This window comes from Passer domesticus, chromosome 23 (assembly GCF_036417665.1).
Source record: "Passer domesticus isolate bPasDom1 chromosome 23, bPasDom1.hap1, whole genome shotgun sequence".
Classification (NCBI taxonomy): domain Eukaryota; kingdom Metazoa; phylum Chordata; class Aves; order Passeriformes; family Passeridae; genus Passer; species Passer domesticus.
In genome coordinates, this window is record NC_087496.1 from 4673470 (window position 1) to 4688842 (window position 15373).

Sequence of the window (15373 nt, forward strand, 5' to 3'; positions counted from 1 at the left end):
ATTGAATTATTTCTATTGGAAAACAGAATTATTTCAATTGGAAAATGGAATTGTTTCCATTGGAAAATGGAATTGTTTCCACTGAAATATGGAATTATTTCCATTGGAAAACGGAATTGTTTCCATTGGAAAATGGAATTGTTTCCACTGAAATATGGAATTATTTCCATTGGAAAATGGAATTGTTTCAATTGGAAAATGGAATTGTTTCCACTGAAATATGGAATTATTTCCACTGGAAAATGGAATTGTTTCCACTGAAATATTGAATTATTTCCATTGGAAAATGGAATTCTTTACACTGAAATATGGAATTATTGCCACTGAAAAAAATGTATTATTTCCACCAAAAAATGGAATAATTTCCATTGAAATATGGAATTGTTTCCATTGGAAAATGGCATACACAGGGCTTTTTATCTCACTGGGTATTCAAACCCCAGTTTCCATAATTTTTTCGTATTTCCAGTGAGAAATAATAATCTCGAGTGAGTTTTATTTCATGAGATTTCACTGTCCCGTTCTGGGCTTCGTGTAGGGAGGAACTGGAGTGGAAGAGCTTCCTTCCCAGGAGGAAGAGCCCCGAACAGCCCAGGGAGGTTTTGGCTCTCCCTGCTGGAGCCACCCCAGCCCCGCGGGATGTGTCCCCTGTCCCTGCTCCGGGTGACCCTGCCTGGCCAGAGCTCCCTTCCCACCCCAAATCCCCCGGGGCTCTGTGAGAAAAACGCATTTTTCACATTCTGCAAATGACAAAAATCGCTGTAATTCACATTTAAATGTAAATCACCATTCAGCAAAGGGCAAAAATCATCATAATTCACATTTCCTTTATTGCAGGGATTTGCTTTTACCCTCCTGGAGCAGGAAGGGCTCCCTGGAGGAGTCCCAGCTCTCCTGCTGCCCTCATCCCAGCATTTGGGCAGCCCAAGGGGGACATCCCCTTCACAGGACCATCAAATCATCAAATAATTTGGGTTGGATTGCTGGGGTTCTTTTTAATTTTTATTTTTTAACCCTTTAGCCATCAGGCCACTTTCCAGCTTGGTTAAATCCAGCTTCAAGCGCAGGTTTGGTGTCCCAAGGAGAAAAGAAAAGTCACAGTTGGTTTGTAGCACCTGTGGTCACAGAGGAGGTGACAAAATCAATCCGAAATATCTTAATTTGGGCCTGGGTGTCCTGGAGAGCGCTGATTGCTGCTGGGGGTGCTGAGCTGCTCATGGCAGAGGTTCCTGATGTGCTCTGAAGTTCCAGGTGGCTCAGGCCGGGTTTCCAGGAGCACCTGAGGGATTGATCATTACTTAATAATGATCAATCTGTAATTTTGGAGCTCCTGAGGGATTTGTGAGATGCTCTGAAGTTCCAGTTGGCTCAGGCCAGGTTTCCAGGAGGACATGGGGTGCTGAGCTGCTCATGGCAGAGGTTCCTGATGTGCTCTGAAGTTCCAGGTGGCTCAGGCTGGGTTTCCAGGAGCACTTGAAGGATTGATCATTATTTAATGCTGATCAATCCGTAATTTTGGAGTTCCTGAGGGATTTGTGAGATGCTCTGAAGTTCCAAGTGGCTCAGGGCAGGTTTCCAGCAGGACATGGGGTGCAGAGCTGTTTGAGGCACAGGTTCCTGAGATGCTCTGAAGGTCCCAGGGGCCTTGGGCCAGGTTTCCAGGAGCACCTGATGGACTGATCCATTCATGGCAGAGGCTCCTGAGGTGCTCTGAAGGTCCCAGGTGGCTCAGGAAATGTTTCCAGCAGGACATGGGGTGCTGAGCTGTTTGAGGCAGAGGTTCCTGAGACGCTCTGAAGTTCCAGGTGGCTCAGGCCGGGTTTCCAGGAGCACCTGAGGGATTGATCATTACTTAATAATGATCAATCCATAATTTTGGAGCTCCTGAGGGATTTGTGAGATGCTCTGAAGTTCCAGTTGGCTCAGGCCAGGTTTCCAGGAGGACATGGGGTGCTGAGCTGCTCATGGCAGAGGTTCCTGATGTGCTCTGAAGTTCCAGGTGGCTCAGGGCGGGTTTCCAGGAGCACTTGAAGGATTGATCATTGTTTAATGATGATCAATCCATAATTTAGGAGCTCCTGAGGGATTTGTGAGATGCTCTGAAGTTCCAGTTGGCTCAGGCCAGGTTTCCAGGAGGACATGGGGTGCTGAGCTGCTCATGGCAGAGGTTCCTGATGTGCTCTGAAGTTCCAGGTGGCTCAGGGCGGGTTTCCAGGAGCACTTGAAGGATTGATCATTGTTTAATGATGATCAATCCATAATTTAGGAGCTCCTGAGGGATTTGTGAGATGCTCTGAAGTTCCAGTTGGCTCAGGCCAGGTTTCCAGGAGGACATGGGGTGCTGAGCTGCTCATGGCACAGGTTCCTGATGTGCTCTGAAGTTCCAGGTGGCTCAGGGCGGGTTTCCAGGAGCACTTGAAGGATTGATCATTATTTAATGATGATCAATCCATAATTTAGGAGCTCCTGAGGGGTTTGTGAGATGATCTGAAGGTTCCAGGTGGCTCAGGCCAGGTTTCCAGGAGCACCAGCCCCCCCTCCCCGCCCTGCTGGGTGACAAAACCCCCCGCAGGTGGCTTTGGGATGGAGCTCCCCGTCCCTCCTGCTCCCTCGAATCAAGAGCCCTGAGAAGTTCCACACAAACATCAGGAATTTGCAGTTTCCTGCACCTTCCCCACCCTTACACATCTGTCTCCCTGCCACAGGTGAATTTTTCCTCGTTTACTGCCGTGGTTTGGGTGCCTGGGTTCTTCTCTGGGGTTTCCAGGTTCTTCTCTGGGGTTTCCACGTGTCCTTCTGTTACATACTGCAGGTTGGATTTGGGATTTCCAGCTAAAACACAACAATTATTAATATATAATATATAATATATAATATATAATATATAATATATAATATATAATATAATATATAATATATAATATATAATATATAATATATAATATATAATATATAATATATAATATATAATATATAATATATAATATATAATACATAATATATAATATATAATTATAGACAACATATATAATATGTTATATATATAATATATAATATATAACATATTATATCTACAATATACAATATATAATATATAATATTATATGCAATATATATTATATATTGTAAATTATATTATATATTATATATTATATATTATATATTATATATTATATATTATATATTATATATTATATATTATGTATTATTAATGGCTGCCACCTGCTCTGGCCACAGTCATCAGCAATTAAATTAAACAAGAATGATTTATTAATTATTATAATTAAAGAAACAAGAATTATTTATTATAATTAAATATTACAATATTAATTGAGTATTATAATTATTATAACACTTATAAGGTTGTTATTATAATTATTTATTATAATTAAATAAAACAATAATTCATTATTATTTAAAACAAGAACACATTTACAAGAATATGTTAATTCAAGATTTTTACCTTGTCCATTCTTCTCATGGCCTGGACTGTCTTCGTTAGATCTGGATTTATAACTCTCCAGTGTTTGCTGTGAAACGTCATTTTCTGTGGGAAAAAACCCACAAAAATTAATTTAAATAATGAAATTATTTAAATTTAATTAAATAAAATAAAAACCCCGAAATAATTAAATTATAAATTTATTTAAAGTTAATTAATTAAATAAATAAAATAATTAAAAACCCACAAAAATTAGTGGCAAGAATGAGATTTTTTTTCCCATTATTCCTTCTCACCGTCTGCCTTGAGCATAAAAATCCTGAGAGAAGAGTTACAAAACAGGGATTTCATCAGCCTGAGAGAGATCACCTTCATCTCATGAAAATCATGAGAGAAGAGTCACAAAATGGGATTTATCACCTGAGTGAGATCACCATCATCTCCCAAAAATCTTGAGAGAAGAGTCACAAAATTGGGATCTCATCAGCCTGACAGAGATCACCATCGTCTCATACAGGATCATCTCACAAAAATCCTGAGAGAAGAGTTACAAATTTGGGATTTCTCAGCCTGACAGAGATCCCCATCATCTCATAAAAATCATGAGAGAGGAGGCACAAACTGGGGATTTCTCAGCTTGAGAGAGATCACCATCATCTCACAAAAATCCTGAGAGAAGAGTCACAAAATGGGGTTTATCATCCGAGTGAGATCCCCATCATCTCACAAAAATCTTGAGAGGAGTCACAAATTGGGGATCTCATCAGCCTGACAGAGATCACCATCACAAAAATCCTGAGAGAATAATCACAAACTGGGGATTTCTCAGCCTGAGAGAGATCACCATCATCCCATACACCATCATCTCATGAAAACCCTGAGAGAGGAGTCCGAAATTGAGGATTTCTCAGCTTGAGAGAGATCACCATCATCTCATAAAAATCTTGAGAGAAGAGTTAGAAAATAGGGATTTTATCAGCCTGACAGAGATCACCATGACAAAAATCCTGAGAGAGGACTCCCAAACTGGGGTTTCTCAGCCTGAGAGAGATCACCATTGTCTCATACACCATCATCTCACAGAAACCCCAAGACAGGAGTCCCAAATTGGGGATTTCCCAGCCTGAGCACCTCAGGGATGCCTCGAGGCACCAGTCCCATTGCTCACCTCTCCTCCACACCCCGTGCGCCTTCTTCAGCTTCACCATGAACAGCAGCACAATGATGAGCAGCACCAAGATGAGAGCAGCCACCAGGACGGGCAGCAGGAGGTTCTTCTCCTTCTTCAGGAGTCCTTTGGATTCAGGATTTCGCTCTGTAACACAGGTTTGTGCTGTTAAAGGCCCTGGGAATTTCTGGGAATTCAAACAGGAATGATTTCACCCCGCTGATGCATTCCTGAAAAATCAAATTTCTTTCCTGCAGGGGAAATTTGACTGGAGCAAAGAGATCTTTATGTATGAATAATTTTTCCTTTTATATATATTATTTATTTATATTATTTATATACAAAAGGAAATATTTATATATATTTCCTTTTCCTTTCCTTTAGTTATGTATACCTTTTCCTTTCCAAAATCTTCCAGTGATCGTTTCTAGCAGTTACGCTGGTTGCTAGAACAAATTCATTTTTCCAGCTGTGCTTCCCAGAATTTCCTCCCTGTTACCCCACTCCTTTCTCTGAGATTTTCTAGACAAATCCTCTTTTGCTACTGCTTGAATTTCTCTTCTTGATCAGCAGGGAGGTGAAGTCCAGATTTCCTTCAGGAAATTCTAATTCTGACTCCTTTTGTACAGGAAAGGTCCAAATTTCTCATTTGAATCTAACTAAGGAGTTAACCACCTATGTCAGCTCCTTCCATGAGGTGCAACCAATCTCTTCTGGGAGAGCAGAATTCACCCAGGGAATTGGGAAGAATTCACCTTAACAAATGTGAATAATGAATTCATGAAGTTTTGAACTTAGTTTCAGGATATAATACAGTTAATATGATAGTATTAGTAGTATAATTAGTATAATATAATAGATAATGATATATTATAATATATATAATATATATTACATAAATTTGTACAATATATATTAACTATATCATATATAATATAGTTAATATGATAGTATTAGTAGTATAATCAGTATAATATAATATATAATGACATATAATATATAATGATATAATCTGTAATCTATAATATATACTGATCATATGACATATAACATACAATATATAACATATAATAAATATAGATGGAACAGGAATATTATATATTATGTATTATATATTATATATTTTATATTATATATTATATATTATATGAAACATGGATCTATAATATAATATATAATAATAATAATATGTAATAGTTAATGGTACACATAAGAATTAACTTTGATTTGCAATGCTGAAATGATGGTGCGTGCTGTGTGTACCAAAACTTTGCATTAAGAAGAGATTTCCCTTTCTTTTCAGACCCTGTAAAAGCCACAGAATTCCAGAGTGGTTTGGCTTGGAGGGGACCTGAAAGCTCCTCTGGTTCCAGCCCCCATACAAGATTGAGGCTCCCTTTCCATGGATGCTGTCCTGACACGTGTCAGGATTTATCAGAGCAGGCTTTACCAGGATATGTTCATTTTGTGCTGTTTGCAATCACTGATAGATCACTTTTAAACCAATAAAAAACAAGAGTTTGGGTGTTTCTAAAGCAGCAGTTATTTGTCACTGCAGGGCCTGTCGTGCTAAGCAGGTGCAGAACTCTTGGTGGGGCTTTGGGTGATTTATTTGGGCTGTGGAGATTTTGATTATACTGGAAAAACTCCTGATTTTGGGAAGTACAGGTTGGTGCAAACATGGATAAAGAGGAAGCCCTGAGGGAGCTGGGGGTGCTCCCCTGGAGAAAAGGAGACTCAGGGGTGCCCTCCTCACCCTGCACAGCTCCTGAAAGGTGCCTGTGCTCAGCTGGGGCTGGGCTCTGTCTGCAGGCACTGACACAACCAGAGCACACAGCCTCCAGCTGCAGCAAGGGAAACACAGGCTGGATATGAGGAAAAAGCTTTTCCAGAAAGGTGATAAAGTTCTGGAATGGCTGCCCGGGGAGGTGGTGCAGTCACCATCCCTGGGGGTGTTTAACAAAGCCTGGATGTGGCACTGGGGGCCAGGGTTGAGTTGAGGGGTTGGGGCTGGGCTGGATTTGATGATCTTTAGGGTCTCTTCCAACCTGGTCATTCTGTGATTCTGTGAATTCTGTGATTGTGTGAAGAGTTGTTGCACAGTGCCATCTAGTGCAGCCCATCCGGAGCATCCCAGCCTGCCTCCCACCCTGCTCCTGCCCTTCTTCCTCCAAGGACAGGGATTTTGGCAGGGAGAAGGAGGGAACAAGCAGGAAATGCTGCACCCTGTGTCCCACACTCCTCTGGGACCTGCTGTGCCCAGCAGCATTTCTGTAATTGTGATTTCAGCTTTGATAAATTCAGGTGACTGGGACCAAACTCACCGTTCAATGTGACATCTGTGAGGTTTGGCTGGGCTGGTGCTGAGCTGGGAATTGCTGGATTCTCTGGGGATGCAGAGGGGCTGGAAACTTCTGGATTCTCTGGGGATGCAGAAGGTTTGGAAGCTTCTGGATTCTCTGGGGATGCAGAGGGGCTGGAAACTTCTGGATTCCCTGGGGATGCAGAAGGTTTGGAAGCTTCTGGATCTTTTGGGGATGCAGAGGGGCTGGAAACTTCTGGATCTTTTGGAGATGTAAAGGGGCTGGAAACTTCTGGATTCTCTGGGGATGATGAGGGGCTGGTACCTGCTGGATTCTCTGAAGAACTGGAAACTGCTGGATTCTCTGAAGGACTGGGAACTTCTGCATCCTCTGAAAGTCTGGTTGTTTGTTTGCAGCCTAAAGAAACCCCCCCAAAAAACGACAAAAATCAGAAAAGGCTTTGCCACTGAGCAGATCCTTGAAAAACTACCCTGCCCTGCTCTGCATTTTTTGGGTTTTTTGCCCTGTCCCATCCTCTGCATTTTTTTTAGGGTTTTCTGCCCTGCTCCATGCTCTGCATTGTTTGGGTTTTCTGGCTGATCAAGGGTCTCACTTCCAGTCCCACCCTCAGCTCTCCTGCCCTCAGAATGTATTTGCTGCTCTGAAATGAGGAATCAAATGAAACTCTTGGCTGTGGGGAGCTTGGGGCAGGCGCTGCTGCTCAGCTCTGCCACCGAGGAGCAGCTCCAAACCCTTTTTTTGCCCCAGGTTCCTCATTTTAAATCAGACCCCACACTTCTGTGTGCATCTGCATAATTTTCACCAGCTCCAAACCCTTTTTATTGCCCCATGTTCCTCATTTTAAAGCAGACCCCACACTTCTGTGCCCATCATTTTCACCAGCTCGGGGCTGGAGAGGCAGAGCTGGAGGAGCTGCAGTACCCGAGCTGGGCAGGTCCTGGAAGGGGAAAGGTGCCAGCAGCCTCCGTGCCCCCAGCGCAGGGTGCTGGATGAGGCAGCTGGCTGTCACTCTGGGGCTGTAGCTGAGGATCCTCAGCGTACTCCTCGTGCTCCATTTCTTCCCCTCAGCTCCCAGCTGGTGCCTGGTGTCACCTGCAATCCCATTGGGAGAAAAGATAAATAAAATAAAATAAATAAAAGCATTTTTATCACCCTGAAATCACGTTCTACAGCACAGGTATGACTCTTCCCCTTTTCCAGCTGTTGGAATTCACACTCGAGGATTCCTTGCCTTGCCACAAGGAATTAGGGGGAGTCTGATGGGATTCCCAGTATTACTGATTACTCCAGGTAGTGCTGATGATATGGAAAATAAAGTTGTGTTTGATGTGACCAGAGAAGTCTTTGAACAGCCCTGGTGGAGGGAGAGGTGTTTCAGATGTTTACCTGAAGGACACAAATATTTCTGTATTTACAAATAGAAATTTTCTACAAAATAATTTCTAGAATATAATTTCTATATTTAGAAATATTTGTTTATAGTGCAGAGGTTCTGATGTTCCCCTTGCTCTGTCACCCTTAAATGAAAGAAATTCCCCATTTCCAAATGAACCTTTCCAGATCAGCATTTCTCAGCCCTCTTTTCCATCCCCAGCAGGGCCAGGTAAGAGCTCCAAAAGGATTTCAGAAATCATCTTTGTCAGCAGCAGCTCAGTAATTACAGCTGCTTTGCCCCTGCTGAGCCCTGGTGTTGTCAGTAATTAAGATTTATTAGCTATTTTCTGATTAGTGTAAATACTTGCAGGAAGTGATTAAAGCTGGGAATGGAAAGGGGAGGAAGGAGAGTTACTCCGAGCCTTCAAAAAATGGAGAAAAACACAGAAATTGGAGAAATAGTCGATTAGGGCAATGATTTCTTATCTTTCAAACAATTCAATTTGTGTCTCCCGCCTTTTTTATGTAAATGTGGCTGCTCTGAAGGGCAGCCCCAGACAAAGCAAGGCAGCAGACACAGCTCAGGGGTTCCCTCTGCTCCAAAGGCGAGGACGAGGTCAAGGCAAGGAGAGGTTTTTGTTAAAATATTGGAGAAATGCAGCGCTGGCTTGCAGGAGGTGTTTAGTGTCTGAACTGTGTGTTGTGATGGCACTAATAATTCAGTTTATCAGGGTGGTTTCAGGCTTGGGGAACCCCCTGGTTTTAGAAAAACACTGTGAGAGACAGGGATAAAAAATCAGGGGGGATATATTGAGGTTTTTATGACTTCCCAGGCCCTCACACACAGCCCAGCTCTTCCCAAACACAGGCAGCATTTAAAAACCTGCTTTTCCACCACGCACTGCTCTAGGTGTTCACCTTTTCTGCATTAAAACCCCCCAGGTTTTATCCGCCAACCTGATTTATTATTAACTCTAATTTCCATCTACATTCAGGCCAGAACACACAATTCTCTGCTGTTTTCTAGAGCTCTAATTTAAAAATAAACCACTTTGGGCCGGGGGAGGTTACAGGTTCAGCTTTAAATACATTTCTTGATGATGCAAAACACAAGTAAGAGCTTGTTGGTGTGTGAAGGAAAAGCCATTTGCATCCCTGAGTGTTTTTCTCACATTTTGATACAGATGTGCACTGGAGCTGATAAGGCAGTGATTTGTAGAATAATGTTATTTATAGCACTGCTAGAATGGCAGTTATTTCTGCAGGTTGAAGGAGAAAAAAGGATGCTGGGGCTTTGAAAATTGTGGCTTCAGGATTTTGGGGGTTGTTTTACCCCAAATAAAGGGGAATAAGTGGAATTATTTCAAATAAGTGGAATTCAGTGCTGAGGTTCCAGGATTTTGGGTTTATTTTATACCAGTGGAATTTAATGCTGAAATTCCAAGGGTTTTGGTTCATTTTATCCCAGTGGAATTCTGTGCTGAGATTCCAAAATTCTGGGTTCATTTTATCCCTGTGGAATTTAGTGTTGAAATTCCAGGGGTTTGGGTTTATTTTATTCCACTGGAATTCAGCTGAAATTCCAGGATTTTGGGTTCAATGTATCCCAGTGGAATTCAGTGCTGAGATTCCAAGATTCTGGGTTCATTTTATCCTTGTGGAATTCAGTATTGAAATTCCAGGGTTTGGGGTTTATTTTATCCCACTGAAATTTAGAGCTGAGGTTCCAGGGGTTTGGATTTATTTTATCCCAGTGGAATTTTGTACTGAAGTTCCAAGATTCTGGGTTCATTTCATCCCAGTGGAATTTAGTGCTGAAATTCCAGGGGTTTCTTTCATTTTATCCCAGTGGAATTCAGTGCTGAAGTTCCACGATTTTGGCTTTATTTTCTCCTACTGGAATTTCGTGCTGACTGTTCCCCAGACCTGCCCCAAGCTGTAGGCAGGAGTGGCAGACCCAGCTGATATTTCACCCCCCAGCATCTTCAAACCACCCAAAACTGACAAAAACCAATTTTAGTGCTCTAAGAGTCTTTGAGCTCTTACCTGGGAGCTCGATCCCGTTGTCCAACAGCCAGGAAATCTGGGGCTGGGGTCTGCCCCCCCGGGTATAGCAGGAGAGTTTGATGCCTCTTTCTTCATCCTGAGAGACTTCCAGCACGGGGTGGGAGGGAGCAGCTGCAGCAGGGAGATTTAGGATCAGTTTAGAGGCATTTTCTACTCCTTTTCATCAGAATTATTGCTTCTTTTCCTTGTAATCAGCATTATTGGAGGGTGTGGTGCAGACCCCCAGCTGGGTAATAATTAGCATTGACACCATGATCCAGAAGGCATGAGAGACACTTTATCATTAGAAATCTCCAGTTCTTATAAAAACAATGGCGGACCTAAGACCTGACTGGTCTCAAAGTGAGAACGTCTCACACGCTGTTGCTGGTTATCCATAACACACTCTAGAGAACCATATCTATAAACAATTGTTACAGAAAGAGAGATAAAAATTGTTTGAATTATTTTCCTCTAAGTTTCCAACAGCTTCTACACAACTTTCTGGGATTTTTCTGGGAAAAAAAAAAAAAAAAATCTGTGCTTTTTTCTGTGCCCACTCTCTGTGGCCAGAGAGCTGCTGCCACAGGAGGGGACTGGATTGCCAAGCAAATTGGATTCCATTTGCCATCTGCGTGGCAGTTGTCTCCTGTTCAGTGGGCAGTTTTCCTTATCTCTTCCACACCCACTCCTCCCTCCGGGCAGACATCTGCTGATAACAGGCCATGGAATGTCCCTGCATGGCTGATAAGACATCTGCTGATAACAGGCCGTGGAATGTCCCTGCATGGCTGATAAGAACTGCAGCATCCACTGGGAGATGTGAGCCCAGAGGGAGGAGCCAAGCATTCCTACCTGGATATAATCTGAGATTCTGCAACACCAGCACAGCTTCTCCACTGGATTTCCCAGAGGAACAGCAGCTGCCTCTTATTCCACTGGATCTTCAGAGGAAGACTGCACCCTTCTACAGGATCCCTGCTCCAGCAGAACCACCCCTGGCACTGCAGGAGGGCTGAGCCACAATTCCAATGGGACTGCTGCCAGCACCCTGACCCACAGGGTGTCAGGCTGTGCTCTGACTCTGGCAGTGTTTTATTTTACTGCATTGTTTATTTTATCTTTTTATTTTCTTCCCTAGTAAAGAACTGTTATTCCTGCTCCCATTTTTTTTGCCTGAGAGCCCCTTAATTTAAAATTTGTAGCAATTCGGGGGTGGGGGTGTTTATATTTTCCATTTCAGGGGAGGCTTCTGCCTTCCTTAGCAGACACCTGTCTTTCCAAACCAAGATACTGAGCTAAAAGCAAAATGATGGAAAAATTCAGGCGTAGATTTGAGGAGCTGGCTCTGTTCTGCTTCTCTAGGAAAAAAAAACAAACAACAAACCCAGGTGAGGGAACTTACCCAAAATCTCAACATTCTGGCTCTTGGTTTGGACGTGCTCGGTGTAGTACAAGCAGCTGTACATTCCCTCATCCTGCTCTGTCAGGTTGGACAGCTGGATGGATAATTCATCCTTGGAGTAACGGAGCAGTTTGTACCTCTTGTCTCTTAAAACTGCCAGGAACAGAAAATCCAGCACACCAGGGGGGTTGGTACAGCACAGGAAGTCAAAGCATGAGGAGAGTTTTTATTTTATGGCATTTTAAAAGTTTCAGTTTTTTTAATGAAAGTGTCTCCTAGGGCACCTCTACTCTCCTTTCTCTCTCTTGACTTTCTAATCTTTAATCCTTTCCTCCTGCTGCATAATTTACAGGAACCCTCAGGGTCAGCCCAACAAGTCCATGAACTTTTCCCACAATTGCAGCACAGAAAATGCAACTTTCTGCCCTTAAATTGAACTGAAACTGGGGGTTTGTACAAACATCAGGGGGAAAGAGACTTCAAAACTTCTCTTTTTATTTATTTTTAAAATTTTTTTAGCTGAGGTTTTGACAAAATACTGAGCTGGAAGGAAATCCCAGCAATTTGGGTGAATCCCAGGCATTCTTATAATTAAAACTGAAAGGATTTGACAATGAATGTTGAATAGCTGCAGAGGGGGAAGGCCAAGGGACTTCTCACCCTTCATTTGGACCAAGAGGAGGAGAGAGGAGGATGGAGAGATGGGAGGGGGGAAAGCAGAAATGGGAACTTCAGCTTTGCCAGCACATTTCAAAATCACTGCTATTTCCCCAAAATCTCCTCCTGATGCACTGCACCGAATTCCTGTGAGTGGAGGAGTGTCAGGGCTGCCAGGAATGTCCCCTCCTGTCCCCTCAAAGCCAAGGGTGGGTTCTGTGCTGACCTCTGGGTGCTGCTGGGAGCTGCAGCTCAGCGCTGAGAGCTCTGCTGCTGGGGGTTTCCTTTTCATCAGGAAATCATTTACCAATTTACCACCACTGCTCGTCTGCCAGGAAGGGGCTGCAGCTCAGCCCCCACAAGGGAAGGAGTTGGTGCCTCAGGATTTCAGTTTTTATATTTTCCATCTCTTTGCAATCCTGCAGTTCTTTAGTGCAGAACTCCAAACTCCACACGCAGTGGGAGCTGCTGCTTCCCCATTTGGGGCAGACACAACAATTCCTCTCCAGGCCTGGCAATCAAGGACACCTCACTGCCTCAGGCCCCAGAGATGGAAACAAAAGGGAGTTGGGGGAGCAAACTTGGGGTCAATGACTTCATTGGGTGAAGCTGGAATTGGGAAATTGACCCCCAAAATGCAAATGGACCAAACTTATAAAAGGGTGAAAACCTGTGACTAATTATCCATTTTTGGGTGGGTTTTGTCTGCCCTAAATGTACCTGAAGGCCCTACAATAAATAAAACTGCTTTTAATTATTTTAATTTTGTCTGGCCTCTGTTTTTTGGCAGCCCCAAGAGGCACCGATTTCTGGTGACCACGAAGGGACAGGATCCTCTGGACCCAGCTACAAACCCCCCACCTTTGGCACTTTGGGCACCCCTGTGGCCAGGGTGGCAGCAGGGCCAGCTCAGTGTCCCCAGCCCTGGTGGGAAGTGCCACCACGCTGGGGTTTCACACTTACCCCGCTGGGCGTTGAGGAAAATGGTGAAATTCTTGGGGTTTACCCACTGCAGGGTGAAGTTGTTGCTGCTGAGGGTGCTGAAGGTGCAGTTGAGATTTAGGTTTTCTCCTTCCTTCAGAGTCACAGAGTCACTGGCAGCCCCTGGAAACCCCCCTGCCACGCACCAGGGGGAAAAACAAGTTGGAAATTGTGACATGAAGCAAAGCAGGGATATTTTGCACACAGTAATGTGTCAATTTTCCTTTTCTGCAGTGGTTTTTTTAATACTTCTACATCGCCACTATTGGTTGTAGGGTTATAAATAAATTATTGTCATTGGACAGGTCATCACAGGTCATCTGTGTGACAAAGATTTGGGATCTCCACCTGCCAGCACGACCTGATTTAATTATCAAACCAGTTTTAGTTATTAGCCAGGAAAGTATTTCATTATTAGCCAATGAAGAACTGAAGCAGACCAATTTCCTGCACTCTCTCCCCGTATTTAAACACAAACATTCCATTTTCACTTATTCCATGATTATAACTAAATCATATTTAAGGTCCCTTCCAACCCAAACCATTCTCTGATTTTATGTCCCATTTGCTCAGCGTGTGATTGAGCAGTGAATGATTTCCCAACACCTCTAAAAATGAGGATTTTTTACTCAGAAATGAAACTTCTTTTGAAAAACCCCAAACCTGGCCTGGCAGAGGTTACTAAAATGAAATTTCACTCTCTCTTCTCCCAGCTCATTTCACAGGTGAGCAGTAAAATGTGGTTTTTTTCTCTCCAGCCATTCTAAGGCAGATAAAACACTTAGTGAAAATATGTGATGACCTGGAATGAATTGCCTTCTCCAGACAAAAACCATGCCCTGGAGAATCCTAACATTGGTGCCTGGCTTGGAGCTGAGCAAACAGGCAGCAGGAGAGTTTTGTTTTCATTCCTGTTTTGTGTGTTTTGATTTGATTTTCCACGTAGCTGTCGGCTGCCAGTTCCCACTGCAGTTTGGGGAAATGAATATTTCTGGGCTTTGGGGAAGATTTTCACGTTCTTAAAAATTTTAAATCGCTCAGAAATTTTATTTTATTTTACTTTTATTTTCTTTTTTTGGGTCAGGAATTTTGCTGGAGCTGATTTTTGCTCCTCCAGAGCCAGCCCTGTCTCCTTGCAGGAGCTTCCCATGGGGATTGTGGCTGTGCCTGTCCCCGAGAGGAGCTGTGGCAGGAGGTGAGAGTTGTTTAGAGGCAGCTGGGGGCTGCGTGTGGTTTTCCACAGGCCCCTCGGGTATTTCTGTCCCCGTGCTGGTTTCCTGTCACCCCCAGCAGCGTGGGGTCTGGCAGGTCACACCTCTGGGGGTGACAGCAGCCGGGCTGAGCAAGAAGAGCTGCGGGTGTTGCTTGCTTTTCCAACCCGGGGCAGAAATGTAATTTCCACGGGAGACCACTGGAAAATGGGTTTTATTCACAGCGTGACTCACAGGGTAAGTGTTCCCAGCACACGGGCTCTGCTCTGCAGCCACTCTGCTCACCAAGTGTGGCACATGTCCCCATGGCAGCTCAGGGCTTTCGTCCCCCGTGGATCCCACCTGGAAAAACCACTCTGCCACCAAGTGAGAGATCCTCGGCGAGAAAGGGCAGCAGTTTGGTGCTGGGAATTGCAGGATGCACCCAGCAGAGCAGTTCTACTCTGGTTGCTATTCTTGGAGCCCCCAGGAAGTGGCTGAGAGCTCCTTGCACTGAGACTTGCACTGAGAGCAGGGGTGCAGAGTTATCTGTGAGACTGGTACTCACAGAAATGATTTATGATTTAGAATTTAATGATTTTGGTGCAGAGTTATCCGTGAGACTGGTACCCACAGAAATGATTTAGAATTTAATGATTTTGGTGCAGTTAGTTATCTGTGAGACTGTTACCCACAGAAATGATTTAGAATTTAATTATTTTGGTGCAGAGTTATCTGTGAGACTGGTACCCACAGAAATGATTTATGATTTAGAATTTAATGATT

The 15373-nt window shown here is 43.5% G+C and overlaps 1 protein-coding gene across 1 annotated transcript; it reads right to left on the reverse strand.

Moving 5' to 3' along the window:
* Positions 1–861: 861 nt before the first annotated feature.
* On the reverse strand, positions 862–14298 carry CRTAM (cytotoxic and regulatory T cell molecule). The gene is made up of 9 exons (XM_064397683.1): positions 14200–14298; positions 13380–13532; positions 11760–11912; positions 10355–10486; positions 7856–8026; positions 6935–7330; positions 4611–4757; positions 3464–3547; positions 862–2832 (listed from the first exon to the last, which is right to left on the reverse strand). The coding sequence occupies exons 1-9, from the start codon at positions 14231–14233 to the stop codon at positions 2681–2683; spliced, it is 1422 nt and encodes a 473-aa protein (XP_064253753.1). The 5' UTR covers positions 14234–14298; the 3' UTR covers positions 862–2680.
* Positions 14299–15373: the final 1075 nt, after the last annotated feature.